The 26307-nt window shown below is 39.7% G+C and overlaps 1 protein-coding gene across 2 annotated transcripts in view; it reads left to right on the forward strand.

Annotated features, from left to right (window-relative positions):
• The first annotated feature begins 4141 nt into the window (after positions 1-4141).
• PTPN12 (protein tyrosine phosphatase non-receptor type 12) overlaps positions 4142-26307 on the forward strand; it is an 89489-nt gene continuing 67323 nt past the window's right edge. The window contains exon 1 of one of the 2 annotated variants that reach the window (XM_068550439.1): positions 4142-4281. In XM_068550439.1, the coding sequence (XP_068406540.1) occupies positions 4183-4281 (99 nt within the window). In that variant the 5' untranslated portion in view covers positions 4142-4182. Of the gene's footprint in view, positions 4282-4529; positions 4728-26307 lie in introns of those variants that run through there. The other variant, XM_068550440.1, reaches the window with a different exon arrangement.

Below are 26307 nucleotides of genomic sequence, written 5' to 3' on the forward strand. Positions count from 1 at the left end.
CTAAACAGTTAGGAAGAAGTTAAGTTGCTCCAGAGATTCTCCCCATCTCTCCCATGGCCACATGGGTATAAGGTGACATATCTACTTATCTCTGCATGCATGCTTCATGCTCCTTTCTTGACCAACTAGATTCTCCATACTTTCTACTCTTCTCACAAGGCTTTGGCTTGTCAGATCCCTAATTCTACCCCATGGCATTCAGCTTCTGCCCTTGAGGCTTAATGACTTACTCCCTCCAGGTTTCTAAGTTCCGATTCTTCACAGTGAGGACCGATACTCCCAGATCATGTTCCTACACCAGGCCATAGGCTGCTGGCCAGTCCACATGGGTTGGTTAACTTGGGTCAAGTGCCCAAACCCTCAGCTGTGGCTGTGAATGGGCAGGGCAGTTGTGTTCCTTGAGAACTGTGGTGTAAGTAGGTGGACATTCTGAAACAGCTGTGCCATTTTAAAACATCACCCAGACAAGATCTGCTTCATTTTTTATTTATTTGTGTGTTTCTGTTAAAGATATCACCATTCTTCCTATTGCTCGGATTGAAAGTCTAAAAAAATTTTCAATCAAATAGATTTAACTTTGCTGGAAAAGTAATGTACACACATCATAAAATACTCAGAATATGACAGGGTATGCATATTGGAAGTTGTACTCTCTCCACCAAAGATTCTCAAGGCCCTCCTAGAGGCGATCACAGTTAACAGTTTTTGAAGTATCCTTCAGGAAAATCCGACGCGTGTTTAAGCATTTTATCCATGTTTTATCCACATTCCATTTTACATAAATGGAAGAGTACGATAAACGCAATGTGTGTTTAGCTTTTCTCATTTAATAAGCAGATCCTGAAACCTATTCCACATCAACACATACAGATTATTTTTTTCACTTTTTAATGGCTTCACAGGACTTAATTATATATATGTGATTCTGTTTTTTAACTTTTGATAGGCAGGTACATTGTTTCCACTCTTGCCCGTTACAAAAAAGCCTGCAATAAGCATATATGTTTGTACACAGCTATAAATATTACCTATAAAATTTTCAGTCATAGCATGCATGACGTTTCCACTCTGATACATTTATGGCCAAATTGCCTCCAAAGATGATGTGCCAATTTCTCTCACCTTCTGTGCAAAAGTCCCCATCTGCTCATACCATGCATAGCCCTGTTTTCTGTCAAACTTTCTGACCTCTTCCAATCTAATTTCAGTCATTTTAAAATTCCACCTTCTTTCTTGTCCACTAAGTCAGTCACCGAGTTCTATGAGTTCTTTCAGTCTTCTCACCTCCATCTGTGTCTTTGTAATTGCAGTGCTATGACCTTAGTTTCAGCTTTTGTCGTGTCATGTTTTGGCTCCCAATAGGGCTCATTCCATTCTCTTCCCTTATTACTTCATAACTTATCCATACACAGCCAGATTAATATTTTCCTAATTTCACTTTTATACTCAGAAACCTTTGTTGGCTCCCACTGATAACAGTATCAGGTCCAAATCCTCAGCCAGAGTCCAGTCCTAGTCTACTTTAGTGCCTTTACACATATACAGAAGTTCTGCTTCAAACTTCTGCTTTGCTATCTTCATGCTCTTTGTTTCGTCACTTCTCTTCCCTGTGAGTTCTTCTTCCCATTCAAACCTAATTTAACTTATCTTTCAATGTCCTCTGTGACCACTTCATGCTGACAACCCAGTTCATAATTCTCTCTTCTGAGAATTGCTAAACTACTCATTGTCTGTATCACTCATTTGGCATTTATTAACTTACAGCAACCAAGATTTTAGTGTTTTTTCTTGTCTCCTGAAACAGCTGTAAGCTCTAGAAGAAGCCATCTCTGAGATATTTTTGTATCTCCCCCTGCCCTCACACAGCACAACCCCTCCTATTTTGAGGTGCTCAAAAAACATCTGTAGATTGAAACAAGATTTAAATATATTAAAAAGAGGAAAGTCTTTCCAAAAGACCTGAAATCCATAAAGGTACTTTACTTTTGTTTTCCCTAACCTACATGAGATGCCAAAGGTAGATGCTGAGAACTCAAAAGACACTTGTGTTGCAAGAAAGAGAGAGTGCTTGCAATAAGAGGAAAAGTTAAAAAAAAAAAAAAAGAAAAAAAAAAAAGACTGCAAAACCACTAGCGAAAACAGGACTCGATAACTGAAACAACTAACACTTTCGATAACTCAAACAAGTAGACACTAAACTGATATACAGCTTGTCCAGCATATAGTCTTTATCAATCACCATCTGATTTGCACATTCTTTTGACATATCAAAAGTAGAAGCATTCCTCGATCATCTGCCCATTTCTCTGCCCACGTCTAATTTCTCTATACTGGTAGGTGATCAAACCCAGATCCTAATCTTTTCTCATATCCAGTGAAACTGAGTCTCAGTAATCTGATTAAAGTAAAATACTCCAGACCCTTGTTTTAAGTAAAGCTTACCTTAGAAATTAAACTATTCCTCTAAGTGAATTTTTAAAATACAGGAAAAAACTGTATCTTTTTACATGCACATACCTGTATGTAAATGCATAGGAAGACATTTGGAAGGGCACATCTGGAAGTGGTTATTTCTGAGAAGAAGAGTAGATTGGTATATGTCAGTTGTATTATTTTAAAGAGAAATATTTTTCTTTAAAACAAATAGGAAATTGGATCTTGTTACTCATACCTGTTTTCTTCAAGTTTATCACTAAATTCCAAGGTGCTTATAAACATTCATCTGGGAAAAGGGGCCTACCACTGACATTTCCTATTTTAACCAAATTGCCTGACCAATCTGATCTGTAAAAAACGTGTGTGTGGGTCTAAGTGACCAAAAGAAGTCCATGGATCAGGTCCTTCACCTCAGTCACATTATCACAAGTTTACACTCCTTTGTGAGAAGCAATATGGTGTTGTAGTGAAAGCAAAAGGATCTGAGCTCTAGTTTGGGCTCTGCTAAGAATATGCTGGGGGACCATGGGCAAACACTTTCTTTGTAAAATGATGAATTAGACTGGGACGGATTTCTCTGATTACTAGAAGACTTACAAAGATGCATTCTACGGAGAAAAATCTATTATTCAGTTCTGAGGTGCTGCGAATCTAAAGGCAAGAAGACAGATTCCTTTCAATTCATACTAGGACAAACTGAATCTCAGGCGCTCACTCGCCGGGGTTTTGACGGATGTGCAAAAAGCAAAAGTCCTATCACTGAAGAAGCGTTTCGTTTCTCTTGGCCGTAGCCATTCCCCAAAGTGCCAAGGTCTAACTGCCCTCAACATTAAGATGAAGACATACCTGCTGCGAACGTGGAGATGACACTACTACAGTTCCCAGCATGCCTCTCTTCCCACCGCCGCCCTCCCCCGCCCCCACTCCTGGACTCCGGCCGGCCTGGACTTGTAGTCCCAGCCCATGGCTGGCGGCGGGCGGAAGCACTCTAGAAATATGTTTTCCCCACTAATAGGCGGTGAGACCGCAGTTTCCAACTCAAGTCCTACTCCAATTGAGTAGGGTTTGCCCAGCTGTGTCGAATTCCCTCCTACGAGCGCTCCTCAGACCTACGAGCTACCCGGACGGGACCACGCCCCGGAAGTGGAGTCAAGTCTCCCAGCCGACTGCCGTAGCGCCTCCCAGCCACTCCTAGCCGGGCTAGGGCCGGCGGGGCGGGCTTGGGGGCGTGGCGGGCGGGGGCGGCTCGGCGCGGCGTAGCGCCCGGGACGGAGCCGCTGCGCGGAGCCGCGCGTTTGGGTGGCGGCGGGGGCGCGCCCGTGGGGAGAGGTGGCTGCGGCTGCTAGCCGGGAGGGAGGGAGGGAAGGAGGAACCGGGAAGGGGTTGGGGGGGGGGGGCAGGGCGGTCGGAGAGCCGTGTTCCTAAGGCGGTGGCGGCGTCTCCGGCAGAGCAGGAGGAGGGCGGGGAAGGAGGATGGAGCAAGCTGGGGGTTGGGGTTGGCGCTAGCCGCAGTGGCTCGCCCCGTACTGTGGGAGAGCGGCGGCTGCTCCTGGAAGTTGTAGGATCGGAAGCCGGGCTGGTGCCGCCGCTGCCACCGCCTTGGGCGGTGGGGAGGAGCAGGGAGCGGCGGGGGTCGGGAGAGAGGGGTCGGGTAGGGGGAGCGAGCTGGGGAAGACTGAGCGGGCTCTGCGCCGGGCGGGAGGGCGGCGGGGGGGCCAGCGACCGCAGCCGGGGGGACGCGGGAGGATGGAGCAAGTGGAGATCCTGAGGAAATTCATACAGAGGGTCCAGGCCATGAAGAGTCCGGACCACAATGGGGAGGACAACTTCGCCCGGGACTTCATGGTGAGTCCCTCCCCTCGCTGTCGACTCCTCTCGCCGGCACCGGAGCCCACTGCAGCCTCGCCCGGCCGGCCCGGGCCGCCAGCGCTTTGTGTGCGGCTGTAAGGAGAGGGGCGGAGGGGGCGCGCGCCAGCTCCAAGGGCCGGGTGGACTCGGAGGCCGGCGGGAGGTGAGGTCGCCTCCGCCCCTCGGCCGCCTTTTCTCCTCCCGCGGTCGCGGCCCCCCTCCGCCGGCGTCCGGGACGCGAAGGGAGAGGCCGTCCGGCGGAGCCTGCACTCAGCACCGCTGCCAGAGACCACCTATTGTTTCTCGGGCCGGGAGCCGGAGGCGAATGAGGCACAGGCCGGGGGGCTCGTCTCTCCTCACCTCCCCATCCAGCTGCCCCTCCAGGGAGGGTCGAGGCAGGGAGGAGAGCGTGTCGCGGCTGAGGGAGGAACGGGGCTCTTAAGGTGGGAATTAACTCGTGGGGTCCCTTTGCTCAGGCTGGTCTCAGGGGTGGGCAAGGTAGGACTATTTGCCGTTCCTGGGTTCGCAGTTATCGCCGGTGCATGGGAAAGGGTCTGTCCCTAAGCAATCTCGTGGTTTGCTCAATTTCCATTTACCCCTGTTCCATCTCTGGTCTCTTGAGACCCAGGTTTGAGATGGTTTTGGGGTCAACGTGATTTGAGGTTGAGGGGGTAAGCGTGTGGAGGTGTGGAGGTGCGTGGCTATCCTGAAGGAAGCCTACTTCAGACTCCCTAGGGGACACTGCCGAAGGCTGAGGGGATGTGACTATCACTTCCTATCCGGGGTGGGGGTGGGGAACTTGGGAACAATAGTCGTGTTGAGGCGGAGGCGACCGTGCGGGCCGAAGCCCTGAAGTGGGAGATAACCTTCGAAGTCTCCCCAACCCCCCCATCCGACAACCCCCCTCCCCCCCCCCCCCTTCCGCCCTCTGCTTGTACAGGCGGGCTGGAGAGGAGGTTAAAAGTCCTGGTCGTGGAATTGCTCTTGGTCCATCACTACGAGGGGGTCAGATCCGAAGGCGTGGGACGAGAAGTCGACTTCCTCCATTCCCCCCCCCCCCCGTATTTTTCTGCTGGACAATGTTCCCTTTAGGGTTGTTTCTCGGCTTAGGAGGCGGTGGTTGCGGCGGCTGCTCCTACGGATATTGCGCAAGACTGGGGCGTTGGAAACCCTGGAGGTCTGGGGAATGGAAAAGGAAGTGGGACTTTGGGAAGTGGCTGCTCCTTAGTCTTGGCGGGGTTTGGGAATGGGAAATAGGCTAGGGAAAATTTTGCTCCCGGGCCAGATACACCTCCAGGAATAGTCACTTAACTCTGAAATTCGCGATTGTTCAAAGGATACACAGTTAATGTGTATAAAAATGAGTGAGCAGAAACATTGGCTAGTTTTTGTTTCAAAGTACAGTTTAATTGTTTACAGGGTGCAGGTGAAATGGCTTTTAGTGCTGAAATAATTTTTCACATTTTAAAGAGACTTCGGTCTAGTAAAGCTTTAGCGTTAAAATTCTTAACCCTTCACCTCACACAATATTATAACAGTGTTGTTGGAGCTTTGTGATTCCCGCCTCCCTAGACCAATAATAGAGGAGGCTAGGAGTTAGGTTTTGTTAGTATCTTTTGAAGGTGCAGAAAATGTTGATTAAGTAATTTATGCCTTATTTTAAAGATTTTCTCTTGATATTTAGCCTATGTATTTGAAAAATTACTTTTTGATCTGAAAAGGTTAAAGAAAAGAAGACATGTTCCCTTTTTACTATTGAGAATTTTAAATGTGTTGGTATCTTTGGAATGGTATCACAATAATTGGACAGAGTCCCCTTTTTACTACTCTCCGGCCAAAAGAGAAGAAAATACTTATTTAGAATATTTTAAATGTTTAAAATTAGTCTTACACAGTCTTATTTTGGTTGTGGAAGAAGAGGTGGTGTGGTCCCTGGCCACTTATTCTTTGCATGCTAATCATCTTGTTATCCATGGGCATATCCTGTCAGGAAAGAGCATTGTTTGGTGATGCAGGCCATCAGGACAAGTGCCCAGTCTCTGAACTCCTGTACAGGGGAAGTAGCCTTAGGGTTCATGCTTTGGGGATGAGTCAGGGATTCCTATTGGAGATTTCTCCAGGACTAAATGAGTTTCCTTTTTCTTCCATAATACCTAGGGATAGTTAGGGGATTCTACACTTGAGATTTGATTACTAGGGCTGTTCTTTTGTAGTGCTTGCTTTTTTTATTCCATGACTTGATAAGCAATAGCTGTAATTAAGGCTGCTAGTTGGTGCCTCTTTTTCCCTTGACTAGAAGGCTGGAGGGAAACTTTGTCCCCTCTGCCATGGAAAGAGAATAGGAGATCAGCTGATAGATTCTAACTCTTCTGTTGTTCTTAAATTCTGATGTGGATTAAAAATGCATTTAAAAATTTTTAGCATTTTAGAACTGAGCCTTAGGGGTAATCTAGCTACTGTATTATAACCTTATTCAGATATGAAGTGATAATGTTCATTGTTTCAAATTTGGATATTATAGAATAATAATTAAGAATGCCTTACCTGTAGGAAAGTGGAATGGGCATTCAAACTGTGGTCTTTCCATTATTCCGTTCAGCCTTCCTATAGTCCCATCTCCCAAAGGCTGTCTCTATTAATGTTTTTAATGCTTCTCTGTGACCGTACTACATATATCAATACCATTTAATATTCTTGGAAATTTTTTTCCAGCTTAATATTTAGGTGTTTTTCATTTGTAAAAATGATTTTAGGTGGCTATATAATAGTTCACCTAGCCACTGTCTTTTAGCTTAACTATTTTCTTATGGTTGAATGTTTAGGCCATTTATTTTCTGCTATTATATGTCATAATTCTGTAGTGAACACTTATGCATAAAGCTTCTTTATTTTGGATTATTGCATAAGATATCTTCCAGTAGTGGAAGTACTAGATGAAGGGATATAAACATTTAATATGTGTTTATGAATAACTTTTTGAAGAAGTTCTGTCAGTTTATACAACTGTCAGTACTGTATGAGTGTTCATATAATAATTATCTTGGATCTTTGATAATTTGATGGTTGAAAAATGGTATCTTGTTTTAATTTGAATATCTTGATACTAGTAAGGGTAGGAATTTTTCCTCTTGTCGTTAACTATTCTGTGAGTTGTCTGTTCTTGGCCTTTGCCTGTTGTGCACCCCATTCTGTGAAAGAGGAGAAAACTAAGGTATTGAGATGGTGTAAACTACGGCACCAAAATGATTACTTTACAAGTTGATAAATAGCTAAATTAAATAGCTAATTAAATAGCTGATCTGTGGCAGATCCAGAACGTGATCTCAACTATCTCGATTTTTAGTCTTCTTTATGAAATGGGAGACAGTGATCATGACAAGTAAATGTGTATGGTAGGGTGATGCACATTTATGTTTGACAGACGTTTAACTCCCATCTCTGCCATTGGCTAGTTTTCTGACCTTGGGCAGGCCACTTGAAAGAAAATGAGTTGACTGAGTTTTCTCACCTTTAAAAGAAGAAAAATACCTACTTCACAAGACTGAAATATGAGACTGATATTCAGGGTCTTCATCTAACAAATTATTGTGCTGTCTGTATATTATCAAATGGCTAATTTATGTAGTCAGTTACGTGTAACTAGAGATAGAAGGAAAAAGAGATGTCTCGACTTTCCATTTTCAGTAATTTTCTTTTGCTTTTTAAAGCTTTATCATGTATAATTAAAGTACTGAAACAAGTAAATTTATTCTGATTAGGCTAAAGTTTATACACTAGACACTTGTATATAAAAAAAATCATAAAAGACAACAGTGAAGCTACAAATATGGCAGTTTCAGTTTAAAAACTAGTTCTCTTTCTACTTATGAAGATGAAAACAAAAATTTAATGAGTGGACTTAGTGGAGTATTTAAAAAACAGGATGCAGTGGATGTGTGAATTGTAGTACTTTTTTGTGAAACCCTGGAAGGAGAAGATTTATGGACATTTTTTTCTAAGGCTAAACTGAGGTATAATAGCAAGCATTCCTATGTTAAAATGCTATTTAAAATAACTGATATTTTATTTTATTTTTTTTTAAAGATTTATTATTTATTTTTTAAATTTATTTTTGGCTGCGTTGGGTCTTAGTTGGGATCTTCATTGCGGCGCGTGGGCTTCTCTCTAGTTGTGGCACGCTGGTTCCAGAGCACGTGGGCTCTGTAGTTTGCGGCACGTGGGCTCTAGTTGAGGTGGGCGAGCTCAGTAGTTGTGGTGCGCGGGCTTAGTTGCCCCATGGCATGTGGGATCTTAGTTGCCTGACCAGGGATTGAACCCGCGTCCCCTGCATTGCAAGGCGGATTCTTTACCACTGGACCACCAGGGAAGTCCCAATAACTGATATTTTAAATTAATCTGAATTTATCAATCACAAGTAATTGCAGAACTACCTTAGTAGTTATGCATTTCAGGGAATTTATTATATAAAACCATCTGCTCTACTAATAGTAATCCTGAAGGAACTGCTCAAAACAACCAGTTTGCTTGCTTTGTTATGATTAAATAATTGTTCTATTGTTTTTAACCTTACTACAGTAGTGTTTGTGATTTTATAAACTATTTTAAGTAGAAAGGAAATTAACATTTTTTCATCCCTACTATATGTTAAACACTGTGCCAGATATTTTACACTGTCTTATTTAACATATCGGCAATTTATGAGGTAGATAAAACCTATATTTTACAGGCAAGGGAACACACTCTGAGAAGTTAAGTATCTTGCTTGACTTCAAAACCTGTTCTCTTTATCCCGTTTCTCCAGAATGCATCTGAGGTCCCTTAGGACCTGGCTGGGACTAGGCAGGTGGCGGAGGATGCATCGCCATGCAAAAGGTTGGAGGTTTCAGAGTTGAGCATATTTAGGGAGTGGTAGATAATCTGCTGTAAATAATGTAGCAGTTCTCACACCTTTTGATCTTAAGAGTCTTTTACACTCCCAAAAATTACTGAGGACCCCAAAGAGCTTTTGTTTATTTACTGTATTAGAAATTAGAAGATATTTAAAAAAATAATTTACTTTAAAATAATGATAATTAAACCATTCCATATTAACCTGTATACTATATTTTATGACCAGTAATTATTTTTCAAAAAGTTATTGGTGGGAAGAAGCATTATTTTTATATTTTTGCAAATTTTTTTAATGTCCGGCTTAATAGAAGAGAGCTGGATTCTTATAACTGTTGCATTCATACTGTTGCATTGTCACATTTCACAGTATTACGTGTCATGTACCCTCTAGAAGACTCCGCTGTACACTCCTAAAGGGAATGAAAATGATTAAAAAAAAATCTTGTACTAAAGTCTGTGCATTTGCATATTTACAGGTGAGGAAGCATAACTTAGTATTGTTAGGAAAAGAGTTTTGACCTTGTGGACTCTTTGAAATGGTCTGGGGGTGGGCCATCACCAGATTTTGAGAAACAGTGAAATAGTGCATGATAAAGGCTAACATGATGCTGAGAAAGCTAGGTAGGGATCAGGTTTTGAAGGTTCTTGAATCTATGCTGGATACTATAGATCAGCAATAGAAATTTTTTTTTTTTTGTTTTGTTTTTTTGTTTTACTTTATTTATTTTTTATTTTTGGCTGTGTTGGGTCTTCGTTTCTGTGCGAGGGCTTTCTCCAGTTGTGGCAAGCAGGGGCCACTCTTCATCGCGGTGCGCGGGCCTTTCACTGTCGCGGCCTCTCGTTGCGGGGCACAGGCTCCAGACGCGCAGGCTCAGTAGTTGTGGCTCACGGGCTTAGTTGCTCCGCGGCATGTGGGATCTTCCCAGACCAGGGCTCGAACCCGTGTCCCCTGCACTGGCAGGCAGATTCTCAACCACTGCGCCACCAGGGAAGCCCAGCAATAGTAATTTTGAACAGTAACACACTACAGGTCTTAGAGTTACAGGGAAAGTGGGCAGGTGTTAAGAAAATAGACATTCTGTTTGAACACTCCAGCAGTGTTTCCCCACCTCCAGTTGTCCCCTCACCACCCCAGCCTGCTTTACTTTGAGCCTTCACTTATATCATTCAGGTTGGTTCTGGTAAAATGCTGAGAATCAGTACTATTGGTCTCTGCAGATCGCTGCATATTTTAAGAAAAGTAAGCAGTCATTTGACAGATTTGTGCTGCAGAAAGTTGATTCTGATGGTAGTATGAAGAATGGATTACCGATTGAAGGAGAGCATTTTTGAAGCTGTTGAAATATAGGGAGTGAGATATGAGGGCCTGAGCTAAACTAAGACAGTGGAACAGAGAGTGTACGAAGGATCTGATAAGGATAAAGGAAGAAGTCTCAATGAGTCACTAGATGTGAGTAGTGAAGGAGATAGGAATGTTGTAGTATGACTCCAAGGTTTCTAGCTTGGTATACCGTCAGTCAAGTTGGAAGGTACTGTTTGGTAGGGTAAGGAGGAAGAGAGGAGAAACAAGCAGAGGAGACCAAGCAGAAGATGGTTGGAAGAAATTTCACAGTCGAAGAGAATGAGTTTAGCTTTGGACACGTTAAAAAGAGGTGCCTATGAGACATCTTGTGGAAATGTAGAGGTCGAGAGAGCTGACGGGACAGAATTAAAGCATGTAAGAGGTATTTGAAAGCATGAAAGTGAAACGAGCTTATTCAGACAAGCCTGTAGAGTGACCAGCTTTAGGTTGAACAGCATCAGCATTTAAAGAGCAGCTTCTGAACGGAAGTGCTAGTGATTGCTCCCGGGAGGGTGTGGTCAAAGAGGAAGGAAGGGAACCCAGAGGGTGTCAGAAAAGCCTGGGAGAGTTTCAGGAAAGGAGTAGTCACCAAAGTCTGATACAGTAATTCTGGGAGGACCTGTAAGGTGAGCTTGAGAAAGCACCCATTCTGTTTGCCAAGTAGGAGTGATTTGGTGACTAGAAAAAGCAGTTTGGGGTTGGGGTATGGGAAAAAGCCAGACTATAGTGGGTTGAAGAAGAAATAGGTGAAGTGGTATAAATTTCTTCCGTTTACTTTTAACATTCTGAAAGGAGATGGCAGAAGTCAGACGAAGACACAGATCCCCTCCCACCCTCTGCTTTTTTAAAAAAAGATGAGATAGGGACATTTTTCGTATATGCATTCCTTATCTATATCTTTTTTGTGAAATGATTGCTGTTTAAGTATAATTTTAAAAGACAGATAACAGGAACTTGTCTTTTGGTTAAATAAGACCTCTGAAGTTTTGATTTAAGGCTAGGATTTTGATTTGTTAAATAGGAGGGGAGGAAGGACTGAAAGCCTGGCAAGATCTTAATGTTGCACAGGCTAGGTAAGTATAAAAAACTTCATCGTTGTTAAACTGTTCAATATTGTGGCTTGTAGGTGTTTTAAAAATTAATAACAGCTTTATGGAGATATTCACTTAGTGTAAAATTCACTCATTTAAGTTGTGCAATTTAATAGGTTTTAGTATATTCACAAAATTGTGCAACCATTGCCACAATCAGTTTTTATCACCCCCAAAAGAAACCGCATACCCATTAGCAGTCATTCCTCCCTTCCTCCCCACTCCCCGCAGACCTTGGCAACCACTAATCTACCTTCTGTTTCCATAGATTTGCCTCGCAGACCTTGGCAACCACTAATCTACCTTCTGTTTCCATAGATTTGCCTCGTCTAGACATTTCATATAAATGGCATCAGTATTTTGTGACTGACTCCTTTGACTTAATGTTTTCAAGGTTCATCAGTGTTGTTGCGTGGTCAGAAATACTTCATTCCTTTTTATGACTGAATAATTTTCTGTTGTATGGATATACCATATTTTGTTTATGCATTCATTTGTTGATATACAATTTGAGTTGTTTCCACATTTTGGAATATTTTCTATATAATAATACATAAGATGTAATATATTTTGTATTATTTTATGAATCATGCTACTATGAACCTTTTACACAAGTTTTTGTTTTGCACAATGTTTTTGATTATCTTGGGTATGTACCTACAAGTATGTTTAACATTTTGAGGAACTGCCAGAGTGTTATCCAAAGCTGCTCCACGTTTTACGTTTCTACCAGGAGAATGCATATTTTCCATTCCCACCAATTTCTTTACATCCTCACCAATACTTGTCACTGTTTGTCTTTTTTATTATAACCACCTTAGAGGGTGTGAAGTGCTATCTTGTGGTTGGCTTGTAGGTTTTTAAAATATCTCAGTAAGCTTATATGAATGGTGCAGTATGTCTAACATGTCTTTAAAGCTAGAGTGAAAGGAAGTATTTTCCAGTCGTAGCATCTGAGCTAATCTTAGTCCTTTCCCAGTGCCACTGGTTTAGTTAAGATTTTCTCACCTTTGATGAGTGTCCAGCCAAACATATTTATATTTTAACTAACTTCAAAAGTGGAAGTGAACTTTTAAGTAACTTTCCAGACATGGCTCACTGAGACAGCACAATAAAAATTTACCTCAAGTATTAATTCTCAAGGATGTTTTCCTGTATTTAATTTTAGAATATTGTTAGCTTTTTTCCTTCAGTATTTGATATCTAATTTGGAAAAGATTTTTGAAAGATTGAAACTGACAGTAAGACATTAACATTTAGATAGATTAAAATTTTTTGTTCGTATGGTAAACATTTCTGGGTTTCTATAGCACTCAGTTCATTAGATTCATAAACATTTACATTTCTGATTTCCCCAGACTGAAAGCCTCCAAGGCTACAGACTGGGACTTAGTTAACTATCTCTGTATCCCCATTGCTTAATATAGTTCCTGGCATTTAATAAGCATTAATGGCCATTGCGATAGCAGAAATTGTAGCGAGCTTAATGCTGTAAGACAGAGCTTGACTCTTCAGGTGGTCCAAGGGGCTTGTCTCTTAGACCAGCATGAGAATTGCTTTTTCTTCCTCATACCTACAGGTGTGCTTGCACAAATGTTGTTTTATTTTTAGTATCCATGGAAAAAGAGAAAACAAAAGATAAAGTATTAGACTGAATTTAGTAAAACTTTTAAATAAATACATTTTTATTAATTGTAATATCTTCTACATAAATGTGAAAAATAGTATGGTGCGTATTTTTCTCTGGACACTGGTTGATATGCATAAGGATTGAGGGAACCACTTAAAGTAACTACTTGTATATCCTCCACCCCATGATTAATTTTAATAAAATGTCCACTTTTAACTTTTGGTTTTAGATTTCATTAAGAAAATCCAGATATCATGTCACTGGCATCTCTTCAACAATAGTGGTATCTTGTAAGTCGTGGGTGTTTTGGGAGTGATTACAGCAATAGCTGTTGTTCTCTCCTTGTTTCTGGTTTCTTGCCTCATCTAATTCATTCCATATATCATGCTCACTTTCCTAAAATATCACTTTCAAGTGTTGGCATCTGTGGGATAATGGAGGGCATACGGGTTATAAAATCAGAAGATGTGGGTTTGAGTCCCCGTGTTGCTGCCTAGTTCGGTTTTCTTTAATACATTTATGTAGAACCGTATTGGAAACATGGTTTTATTTTTATCATCGAAAAATATAAGTTCAAAAAACCCTCAAGGCTCCCTTTGATGACCATTAAGATTATTGGAATTTTAAATGCCTAAGGCAACTCAAAGCATCACACCCAAGCTCTGCTTTTTTTCAAACTATAATTATATGTCTGTCTGTCTTACGAATTTCCCTTTGTCCTATCCCCCCGCTGCCTATTTTGTAGCTTTTGCCCTGGTTTAGAATCACAGGCCAATAGGATAAAGTCTACACTTCTTAACCTGGCCTTCCAGAGCCTTCTTAACATAGTCTCTCATATCTTTCCAGTATTAAACTCCTGTACTTTGCAGTGTGTGTCCTTTCATTCCTCTGGAATGAGCTATTTCTCATCCTTGAGCATACCCACTGAATGAATGAAATCTTGCTTATCTGTGTTTGTACTGTTGATCATATTTTTCCCCTTTCTTAGAAAACTTTCCTTCTATTTTATAGATGAATACCTTGAAGATCAAAACACTAAAAATTTAGAATGACTTTACCACATTCATCCAGAACTCAGAAGTAAGAATTGTTATTAACTCTCACTTTCTGGGATAACTATATTAGCCCATTTTATCTTAAAGCACTTGTTCTCCATTGCAAATTTGATTTTTAATACCATGGAAAAAAAGCCTTCATTAGATTTGAGTTGAAGACTTGCTAAGGCAAGTCCAGTGATACGCAGTTCTTCTAAACCACTAGTCTCTTCCAAACAGGAACTGAACCCCTCTCCCAGCATTTCATATTTCCTGTAGTATTTAAATTTTTTAGATTCATGCATTCAAACCTTGACTGTTATCTCGTTCCCTCTGAAATAGCACAGATATCTTGTTTCCATTTGTATAATATTATAGTGTCTGTGAACTGGCTTATAGCAGATATAAGTAGTTGCTCCCCAAAAGTTTTTCCTAGAGAACGTGGAATGTGGATCATGTTAATCTCAGAGGCTTTGGGGTGTATGCTAATATCTACATTTCCTATAGTAACTGTTTTTAGATGTAATCTGCATTTGAAAAGCTATTTAACAACAGTAGAGTAGCTACCCTGGTAGGCTCTGAAGGAATGCAAAAATGGCAGCCCTGTCATCCTTCCATGGTTCCTACCATCCACCATTCAAAAGATGTTCACCGAGTGCCCACTATGCCCTAGGTACTGTGTTTAGAATTGGTATTTGAAAATATGACGGTTGTTGCCCTTAAGAAGTTTACTGGCTGTGAATAGACTTGTGAGAAGCAGCAAGAAGTTTTCCTGGGGGCAGTGGATGGGCTTCAGGGGGTTTGCGAACCCTTTCAAATTATACATAGTGTTTTGTGTGTAAGCTCATTGGGAGAGGGGTGGAGAAGTTTCATAGCTGTTAGATTCTCAAGGGGCTTGGGTTCCAAAAATCTTAGAAACTCTAGACTAGTAGAAAGATAATCAGCTTTGGAGTCATCAGGTAATTAATTTCTGTCCTGGCCCTGTCATGATTATAAGCAGGTTATCTAGGGAAATTGGGGATATAATACCTACCTAGAAGGACCAAGATAATATGTATGTAAAGCTTCTAATGTAGTACATAGAAGGTGGTCAATAGTAGTTGAAGACTTGGTATTATTCTAAGGGAAGTGTATTCAAGATTTAAACCACAGAGGCAGGAGAGCCTAAATCTGCCTGAATGGAACATGGACAATTTCAGCATGGAGGCCACATTTGACTTGACCCTTGAAAGAAGAGTTTGTCAGGTGGATTAGGATAAAAGGCATTTGAGAGATAGAAAGCAAACAGCACTTGCAAGGACACAGAGACAAGAACTGTGGGTTTTAGATGAGAGGAACAGGGTGGCAGTGTAAAAAAGAAGGAAAGCCCATATACCTAAATAAATAGGAGGGGATTCCCAAAGGGAGAGCAGCTTAAATGCTGAGCATGAGATGACTATAATATTGGCCTCAGCATTCCTGAATGTTTTGGTGAGGAGTGTTTTGATGTCTCATTATCGTGGCATAGTTGTTCACTCTTATAATGTATGGTTTGGTTGGTATGAAGGATCTTTTTATTTATTAAAAAAATTTTTTTTGGCTGCGTGGGGTCTTCGTTGCTGCATGCAGGCTTTCTGGCTTTCTCTAGTTGCAGCGAGCAGGGGCTACCCTTCCGGGGGCTATTCTTTGTTGTGGTGCGCGGGCTTCTCATTGCGGTGGCTTCTCTTGTTGCGGAGCACGGGCTTAGGCGCGTGGGCTCAGTAGTTGTGGCTCGCGGGCTCTAGAGCACAGGCTCAGTAGTTGTGGAGCACGGGCTTAGTTGCTCTGCGGCATGTGGGATCTTCCTGGACCAGGGCTCGAAGCCGTGTCCCTGCATTGGCAGGCAGATTCTTAACCACTGCTCCACCAGGGAAGTCCCTGAAGGATCTTTTAAAAATGGAGTTCCAGAGGCCTCGTGTTCTTAAATCTGGTAATTTTACCTTATCCCAGATATATAAAGTATACACCCTCTGTTTATATAGTTCTTAAGTGGCCAGATCAGTGTTTTTCATTGGCTTCTGTTAAAAGTGCCCTGTAAAAAAATTACATTAAAAAGAGTCTTTAGAACCTCAGCAAGTTATTTATAATGGTAAGCCTCTGTTTAGTTTGGATTCCTCAGCATATTTGAGTTTTCTAGGAGATGACTCTGAGAGATTTTGAGACTACACATTTGGGGCCAGAACCAAAGTGAGAAAGGAAAGGAGTTCTAGCTCCCGTGCTATGAAAATGTGGAGAATGGCTTTTCTGGATACCTTCTCCCCTCACTGTGTACACTGGATTTACTCATAGGTCATAGACCCTTTGATGTTAAAGGAAACATGAAAGCTGTTTAAGGAGCTTGTTACAGGTTTTACGGTTAGAAGTTGGCAGAGCTGAGTTTGTCCCAAATAAGCAAGATGTATAATAGTAAGATGCTTTTTCTATGACATGATGTTGCTTAGACCAAGAGTTGCATTCTTATTCTTTAGGGGAAAAGTCAATAAAGGAAAAAAAAGGGGGGCATAAATATCCTGAAAATTATAGAAAACTTCTTTGTTGGTATAGATTTTTGGTTGTAGCCTATTTGCAAACCAGCTTAAGTGGAAAAAAAAATATTGCAGTAGAATACTGCCCTTGAGCTGCTTTAAGGACGGGAACCAAGAAATGGAGAGCCATCCGTAACCTGGGTGACTCTTCATTTCAGCCCCTCTGTCTTTCTGTGGTTCTCCATATTTATCAGTTTCTGTGTCTATTTAGGGCTGCTTGGATACTTGTCTTTGCTTCTCTGTGCACCTGCTTTACTCTTAGCTGTCTGCATTTGACTTTCACTGTTTGGGGCTGCACCTGCTATTGAATAAAGGCATCCCTTACAGTGATCTAACCTATCTCATTCACTTTATCTCAGTTTAGGGGAAGAACTCATTATGACTAGAATTGCTCTATCTCACTTTCACATTCCTGAAATTCACATCACATCAACCCACTTGCCACAGGTGAAATGGGTATTGTGTAGTATAAATGTGTGGAGTTGACCAAGGTGGAGAACTTGTTCAGATGTGATTGGTAGGTACTTTTCTTAAAGAGAAAAGGGATAGTTCCCTAACTAGGCAGGTAGCCCAAAGTGTATTTGTTTTGAAGCAAAACAACAAAAATATTTTAACTATTTTAAGGTTTCAGCCCCAAATAAACTACACCCACCTTCTTTCAGAGAAGGGGGAAAGAAGTATAAAGAGTCCTTGTGAGTTGAGAGAACATTCTGTTGGCTCTGGCAGAGTGTTATTTCACATATTCAGTACATATTAAACGTCAAACTTTTAAGGTTTCTGTGTAGAAACTATAAAATTAAGATAATCTATAAGCTGCATATTTATGGTACTTAAGATTTAGGTTGTAATTTTTCAGTGTTAAAATATGGAACCAGAACATTACCTTCTTGCAAGGAAGTGTAATTCTAAAGATCAATTTTATCAAAGTATTATATTGTCACTTTTTAATTCTCTCTCTGAATATGTATCTGAAATTTATCACTATCTGAAAGACTAATGTATTTTCTTCACAATAGATTTTGCATTAATAAAATAAATCTAATTGTAGTTCCCAGATCATCTAAAACTTAAGTGCTGTAATACTGTGTTTGCCTGGTTGTCAGTGTGCCTCTGTCTGTGCTGTTTATCTGCTTGCCTGTGCATCTCTGTCTTCTTAGCTTTATCTACTCTATCCATTGGCCTCTTTGTGCCTAAGATTCGTTAATGGGTGTTAGAGATGAATCTGGATGCACTGTGTAATTTAGAAATTTCCTGTCATTTATGCCTGGTTGTTTGTAATTCTTTACTTCTAGTGCTGTAAATAGGTTATATGTAAATGCCAAGGAGGAACACAGAGTAGGTGGGTATTAGTAATAGGATTTTGCAACTATTTGAAGAAATTGAATATGTTCAAATATCTCTAAACCCATTCACTGGCATTATTAGATGTTGTACAAAATAACAAATTTTTTTCATTACTTTTAATTTAGATAATAGAAGATTAATTATTAAAGTAAGAAGCACAGTTTTAATGTTCACTATACCAGATGCTTTGATCTTTTCATTTTATGGAAAAGTAAAGAGGATGGATATTTTAATAGTTCAAAAGCTAGAAATTTTTTTTGTGTGAAAGACAGCATTCAAAGAAACTATTATTAATGGTAAAATGAAGGCTTAAACTAAGCTTCCTTGAATGAGTAATTAGGTGGGCAGTGGCTAGCTCTACTTCCTTGGCCTCCTCTTCATTCCTTTAACCCCCACTGTAAGCTGATTTCAAGCGCTGCTATTCTGCTGAAATTGCATTTACTATGGTTGCCTTAGATCTCCTGGACATATCCAGTAGATAACTTTATAGTAGTAGTGCGTAGCTTTCTTGTTGCCTCTTTAGCATTCAGCACTGTTGACTTTTTTTTTAAAAGTCCTTCCTGCCCTTGATGTTGAAGCATCATTTATACCTAGTTTTTCACCTACCTCTTTAGTCTCTCTCCTCTATTATTGGCTCAGATGCAGCATACTTTCTATTTTTCATGCTCTTAGGTCTTAAGGGAAATATAATTGAATACTTGGATATTTAAAAATAAGAGAGAATCTTGCAAATCTTGTAAAATAGACTACAGTGACATGAATTATTCTAATGCTGCTTAAGAGTTTCAAAGAATATTAAAATATTGATATTTTCTCATACTCTACATTCTTGTGATGGCTGGTAGATTATTCTTAAGGTATTTTTGGAAAATGCAATTTAACCTAAACCAGAAGTATAAGATGAATATTTAACCAACACATTTAATTTTCTGTTGTTGCTTTATTATATGCCAGTTTTTATGTTGTTTACAAGCCAAGTTTTGTTTGCAAACCATATATTGTTTATGCCATATCTAATATTTTCAAATATGTTCCAAAATGATCTCACATTCTGTTGGCCAAAGCAAGTTATAATGCCGCCTCAACTTCAAGGGGTTGGGAGATAAATTACACCTTTTAAGTCGGAAGAACTGTGAAGTCACGTGTGGTTTTAATATAGGAAGAGTTGAAAAACAGGCTATTAATATGATCAGTCTACCATATGACAGGTGTAGGGGATATTATTATTATGTAGGGTGGTTAAAACATGGAACCAGGACTTGAAATAGTGAGGGAGTGAGCCATGCGGTTATCTGGGAGAAGAGTATTCCAGACAGAAAGAGCATTAAGTGCCCAAGTATTTGAGTTAAGAGTGTGTTGAAGGGATATCAAGGAAGCCAGTGTGCTTGAGCAGGATGGGTGAGGAAGAGATGGGAGAGGAAGCACACTCTCCAGTGTGCTTGAGCAGGATGGGTGAGGAAGAGGGTAGTAGATTTGTAATAGTGTTGGGAGTTACGGCAAACCATCCAGGGTTCTTGTAGGTCATTGATAGGACTTTGGCTTTTACTCTAAATGACATGAGTTTTACTCAGGTATGATGTTGACTTACATTTTAACAGGATCACCTTGGCTGCTGTGTGGAGAATAAAATGCAGAGAGGTAAGGATACAAGCAGAGACCGCTTAGAAAGCTATTTGAGCTGTTCAAGCAGGAGGGCCTGGAGACAGTGACGATGAATATGAAGAAAGGGGATGGATTTGGAAGGCAGTTCTGAGATAGCATTCACAAGATTTGGTGATATTGGAGGGTGAGGAAGAATTTATCTGAGCTAATGTGGACACTAAGTGGTAGTGATGAGATAGGGAATACAGGAGGAAAGATAAATTTGAGGAGTTGGGTACTGAGTTCAATTTTAGATGTATAGAGTTTGAGTTGAATTTAGATCTCAGGCCAGTCATGGTTGGCCCTGTAGCTCTCTAATTAATTGTGTATGGGTGATCGTTGAACTCATGGAAGAAGATGAGATTTCTGAGATAAAGAATATTTACTGAGAATAACAGAGAAGAATATGGAACATTCGGGACACTTAAGTGTCTACTTGAGGATGATAAGCTCTCAGTGCTAGAGAGTTAGGAACAGAACCTGGAGGGTCATGTAGAGGGTAAATGGATTGAGGAGTTACAAAAAGAATTGTGAATTTGGATTTAACCCTGAATTTGGGAATAGAAGTCATGGGTGAGCTTGTCAAAAGCACTGAGAAGAGGGTAGGACAAATTTGCATTAAAAATTTTTTTGAATGGATTTTATGTTATTTTTTTAAAGCAGTGGGAAAATTACCCCTGTCTTTGAAATCCTATCATATATATGAGTTGTCCTGAAAGGTAAATCTGCTGTAGACATTTTAGAGAAAAGAGAAGTTGGGGAAGGGAGTGAGGATTGCTCAGAAAGCTAATAAATGTACTGTTTTGGTTTATTATTCTCCCCTCCTCTCTTAACCCTGGATCCCTTCTCCCATTTCTACCCTCTTACTGCCAACCCTTGTGTTACTGTTTACCTTGCACTCTATACTTTTTTAAAAAATTTTTTGGCCGCGTTGGGTCTCTGTTGCTGCATGCAGGCTTTCTCTAGTCGTGGCGAGTGGGGGCTACTCTTTGTTGCGGTGCACGGCTTCTCATTGCGGTGGCTTCTCTTGTTGTGGAGCATGGGTACTGGACGCGCAGGCTTCAGTAGTTGCAGAGCGTGGACTCAGTAGTTGCGGCACGCAAGCATAGTTGCTCCGCGGCACGTGGGATCTTCCAGGACCAGGGATCGAACCTGTGTCCCCTGCATTGGCAGGTGGATTCTTAACTGCTGCGCCACCAGGGAAGTCCCTCTACTTTTTTTTGGGGGGGGGGCAACTTTTTTTATTGTGGTAAAAACGTACATAACAAAAGTCAGTGTTTTAACCATTTTTAAGTGTACAGTTCATTGGCATTAAGTACATTCACGTTGTTGTGCAATGAGGATTTTTTTTTTCTTTTTTAAATGAGGATTCTTAAAAAGGAAAAATCATATACTGTTAGGAGAGTCATGGAATGCTTAATAAGAAAGTGCTTTCAAAATGAGCCTAGAAGGATAGGTGAATTTTGGTGGAGGGACTTTGTAAGTAGAGGGAACCCTATGAGCAAACAAATAAAGGTGGGGATAAAGAAGAGACTTCAGGGAACAGCAATTAGCATTATTAACTAAACAAGCACAGTCAAATAGAACATTTATAGGGGCTTTCCTGGTGGCGCAGTGGTTGAGAATCTGCCTGCCAATGCAGGGGACACGGGTTCGAGCCCTGGTCTGGGAAGATCCCACATGCCGCGGAGCAACTGGGCTCGTGAGCCTCAACTACTGAGCCTGCGCGTCTGGAGCCTGTGCTCCGCAACAAGAAAGGCCGCGATAGTGAGAGGCCCGCGCACCGCGATGAAGAGTGGCCCCCGCTCGCTGCAACTAGAGAAAGCCCTCGCACAGAAATGAAGACCCAGCACAGCCATAAATAAATAAATAAATTTTTAAAAAAAGAACATTTATAGAAATAACTCATACAGTAGGGCTGTTGGTGAGTTTATAAGTATTAAGACTTCTACTTAATAAACAAGGAATTGGTTAAAAATAGTATGAATTTTTAGAGTAATTGCTAAATCAGTTTTTCAGAGGTAAAAGTAGATTTGGTCTTTGTCATTCATGAAATGTTCTGGCCAGCAGAAGATTTATAATTTAAATAATAAATGTTATTTGATTATAGGGGATATGCTTTAAAATATTTTACTCCCAGAGATTGCCAGTGTACCCACACTACGCATTAAGTATTATTACAGGAGGTTTTGTATGGCTCAGAGAAGTCAAGCTGACAGTGTAGTACCAAGTCACCCTAATGACCTCATCCTATTAGAAATTAGCTTGTACCTAAGAATTGTCACTTCACAAAGCAATGCAAGAGAATACTGCTTTGCCTGAGACTTCACTTTGTAATCTAAAATGGTAGCTGAATTATAAGAGTTTTTCATTTTATTTTAAAATAAGCAAGTTCAAAAAAGATCCACCATATTTGGGTAAACTTCTTTAATGTAATAGTTGTCTAAGGGAGTCAGTTTGCCAGTGTAAAGAGACTGGTGAAACATTTAAGGACAAAGCCAGTCTGAGTTAGAGTGTTTTTTCTCCTGACTTGTATTTACAGCACAAATATTATAATAATAAAGCTCAAATTTGACCTCATAAAAATGAAAGACATCTATAATACAAAAGGTAATGCAAGATAAGCAGTAGATTGAGATAAAACATTTTAACCACATTAAACATTTGGAGGATTATTATCTAAAATATATGAGTAGCTTCTATATATAACACTCCGATAGGAAAATTAACAAATGCTAAGAAAATTAACAGAAGAAAAATGCAAATAATTATTTAAACATGGGGAAAAGTCACCAACCTATTCAATAATCAGAGAAATACAAATTAATTAATGTTAACTTTTGAGGGGTCTATCAGGTTCCACCAAATTTGGTGAAATTCAAAAATTGATAATCATGGCAATTCAGACATTGATAATAGCAAATGTTGGCAAGGATAGAGAAAAACTAGTATTCTAGATCTGTTAATAGGAAGGTAAACTGGTAAGGCCTTTTTTGGAAAGCAGTTTGGCCACTTCAATTGATCATGTGTATACTCTTTGACCCATCATGTCAACTTCTAGGAATCTTTTCTTTAAAATATTTGCAGATGTGTGTGAAATAGTATGTCCAAGTATATTAGTTATAGCAATTTTTTGTGAAACAATGTATAATATATCTATTAATAAAGAGGCTTAACATGGTTGGTTACTTCAAAGGGGAGGGATATGGAGGAGAGGTGATTACTTTTTCATTTATAATTGTGTGCAGAAAAAGTTAACATAACAAGCCTGTGACTGCTATCCTCAGAAAGGCCTACTTGCAAGACTGGCCCTTGGCTGGGGTCTGGGAACTTGGACTTTTGGAAGGGTTCCCATCATTCCATGATAAGTATGGCTCCCTTTGCCTTTACTGTACAAATATAGTTTTTGTTAAACACCTACTTTCCTTATGGAAATCTGGGAATTTGGTTCCTGCTAAGACAGAGAGTACCTGTATGACCAGCCACCAATAAAAACTCTGGCTTCTGAGTCTCTAATGAGCTTCCCTGGTAGACAGCATTTCACCAATGCTGTCACAACTCATTGCTGGAGTAATTCAGTGGGTCCTGTGTGACTCCATTAGGGGAGGACTCTTGAAACCGTGTGCCTAGTTTCCTCTGGACTTTGCCTCATGCTCCTTTCCCTTTGCTGCTTTTGCTTTGTATACTTCAGCCGTAATAAATCATAGCTGTGAATATGACTGTAGAGATAGTCCTGTGAGTCATCCTCATGCATCACTGAACCTGCGGGTGGTCTTAGGAACCCATGGCACAACTTGACATTATGGTTTGAATGTTTTAGCATCTGCATGCATTGCTTGTATAAATTTTAAACTGTTGAATTTAATATATTACATATTTAAATTGTATGTATGTATGTGTATACACAGGCACACATATATACCTCATCTCTAAGAATATGTTGATGGGTTTTTATATGTGTGTATTAGCACCCATTTATTCTGTACATTTTCCCCCTGGTGATAAAAGATTGAAAACTTTCCTTGGTGACATTGTAGTTAATATAGTAAAGAAGCAAATCAAAAACAAAGTGTCTTCAGGTATGTTATTTAGGACAAGAGGATTATTACTTTAAATAAATTATTTTAAATTACACTTCATTTTTTATCAGTTTCATATGTCAGTATGATGGTAAACCACAAAGATCAAATTTCAACTAGCATTTTAAATGTATACTCTCCAGTTATACAAACTCTATTATCTCAGCTTATTGAACTCAGTAAGTTATAAATGTGATAGTAGGGTGCCAATTGATTGACTATGTGATGCTCTGAATATGGTTATCAGTGCCCATTTTGTTTAAAAGACTTGCCATGCTTTACTGAATATGTGATACATGGAAGATACTAGGTATTGTGGAGGAATAAAGAAAAATATAAAAGATTATCTCTGGAAGACAGAAAATTATAATCTTGGGTGGCAGCAGTGGTTGTAGTGATGGGATAAAACCTGTAAACAAATGAAGGATAGAAGAAGCAGGAATGATAAATCCTGTATGACCAAGATCTACTTTTGGAATATATGCTACCTGAGAGCAATATATTGTTCACCACTATATCTGTACCACCTAAAAGAATACCTGACACATAGAGTAGGTTAGGAAAAATGATGTAAGACCAGTCATCCTCGTGAAGGTGATAATTGAATCTTACTTTTTCCTTTTATTATAGGTGTCCAGATCCAGTATGTCAGCAAGCTGAGAAAGTAGGTTTTTTTGGAAATCATAACAGTTAATTCATGAGTTCAGCAGAGCTATCTAATGTTATATGAATATTGTGTGGCTTGGTAATCTGAGACACTCTAATGGCACTTATCAACAACTAGCTGGTTCCTCTTTAGTGGTTAGGGCAAACAACTATATAGGTAGAGATATTCGAAGACAAAATCATGCCCTTGGTAACTTGGGGTAGGAAGTTATGTGCAAGATTTCTTGCAGAAATCTTGATAATTATATGTAGGTAGATCCTAGTTTTTATCATGATTGAAGTTTGGCTTTTTGTTTGATTTTTGTATGTTATATGAAAGAGGAGCACTGTTTATCGTTATTACATAGAGATATTCGAAGACAAAATCATGCCCTTGGTAACTTGGGGTGCACATAACTTCACAGTAGTGTGATCTGGCCTTTTCTGGACCAAGTCTAATGTAATGCCAGAATGAAATACTTTTTGCAGGAAATTATCACTATCTAATTTCAGAACTTTTTCATCACTGTGAAAAGAAACCCCATACCCATTACCAGTCACACCTCACTCCCTTTCACCCCAGCACCCTGGAAACCACTAATCTATTTTCTGACTATAAATTTGCCTATTCTGGACATTTCATATAAATGGAATCATATAATATATGTTTTTTGTTTCTGACTTCTTTCACTTAGCATAATGTTTTCAAGATTTATCAGCTGAGCATGTATCAGCACTTTATTCCTTTTTGTGGCCAAATAATATTCTATTGTATGACTAGACTACATTTTGTTTATTCATTCATCAGTGGATGGACATTTGGGTTGTTTCCACTTTTTGGCTTTTATGAACAGTGCTACTATGAGCACTTGTGTACACGTTTTTGTGTGAACATATGTTTTTAGTGCTCTTGGGTATATACCTAGGAGTGGAATTGCTGGGTTATATGGTAACTCTATATTTAACCTTTTGAGTAGTTGCCAAACTGTGTCTCTATTAAGAATTTAAAACTTAATTTTACAAACAAAAGTTTGCCAACCTAACTTGACTTTATATCTCCTTGGTCTTCCCTTCTTTTTGAAAAATGAAATGATTATGTGAAAGCACATCCTTTATTATACTTAATTTTTTATCTTTTTAAAAACATAAATACCTTATATTAAAGCATTTTTATGCATTGATAGGAAAAATGGGCCCAGCAGATCCCTAAATAGTAATTCCTTATGTGTTACTAGGCTTGGGGAGTGGAATGGGAAGTTGCAAAAATATGGCTTGTAAACTTAAGTCTGGTTTGCCAGGTAATTTTCAAGCTTTCGAATAAATAACGGGACATACGTGATCTCTGTGTAGATCCATAATGGAAGGATTAGGGAGACCATCAATGACAGTTTATTCTACCATTCTGGAATTTGGCCCATAACGTATTTTGTCTAATGCAGCCTAAAATAGACTTGCAATATACAGTTGAAAATTGCTTTCTGAATTTTTAAATAGATACTGTAGCTGGTAATGAACAGTGTGGTCTCAAGTATTGTACTGTGGTATGGCATCAAATCTTAGGGTACACACAAAAAGATTAAAATTCTCTTTAAGAACAAAAAAAGAGATAGTATTTGAGTATACAAATAAAGATATTTTGGTATTTGCTAGTTTCAATAACAAGTCAACTAATCTGAGGCAGGTAATTAAAATTTTTCCTTAAATTCCTCATCTGTTAATAAATCTTATATGGTCATCTCAGTCTTTACATATTTAAAGGCATGCTCTATGCTAGATGTTGGGTA

The sequence above is a fragment of the Eschrichtius robustus genome, chromosome 8 (assembly GCF_028021215.1).
Source record: "Eschrichtius robustus isolate mEscRob2 chromosome 8, mEscRob2.pri, whole genome shotgun sequence".
Taxonomy (NCBI): Eukaryota; Metazoa; Chordata; class Mammalia; order Artiodactyla; family Eschrichtiidae; genus Eschrichtius; species Eschrichtius robustus.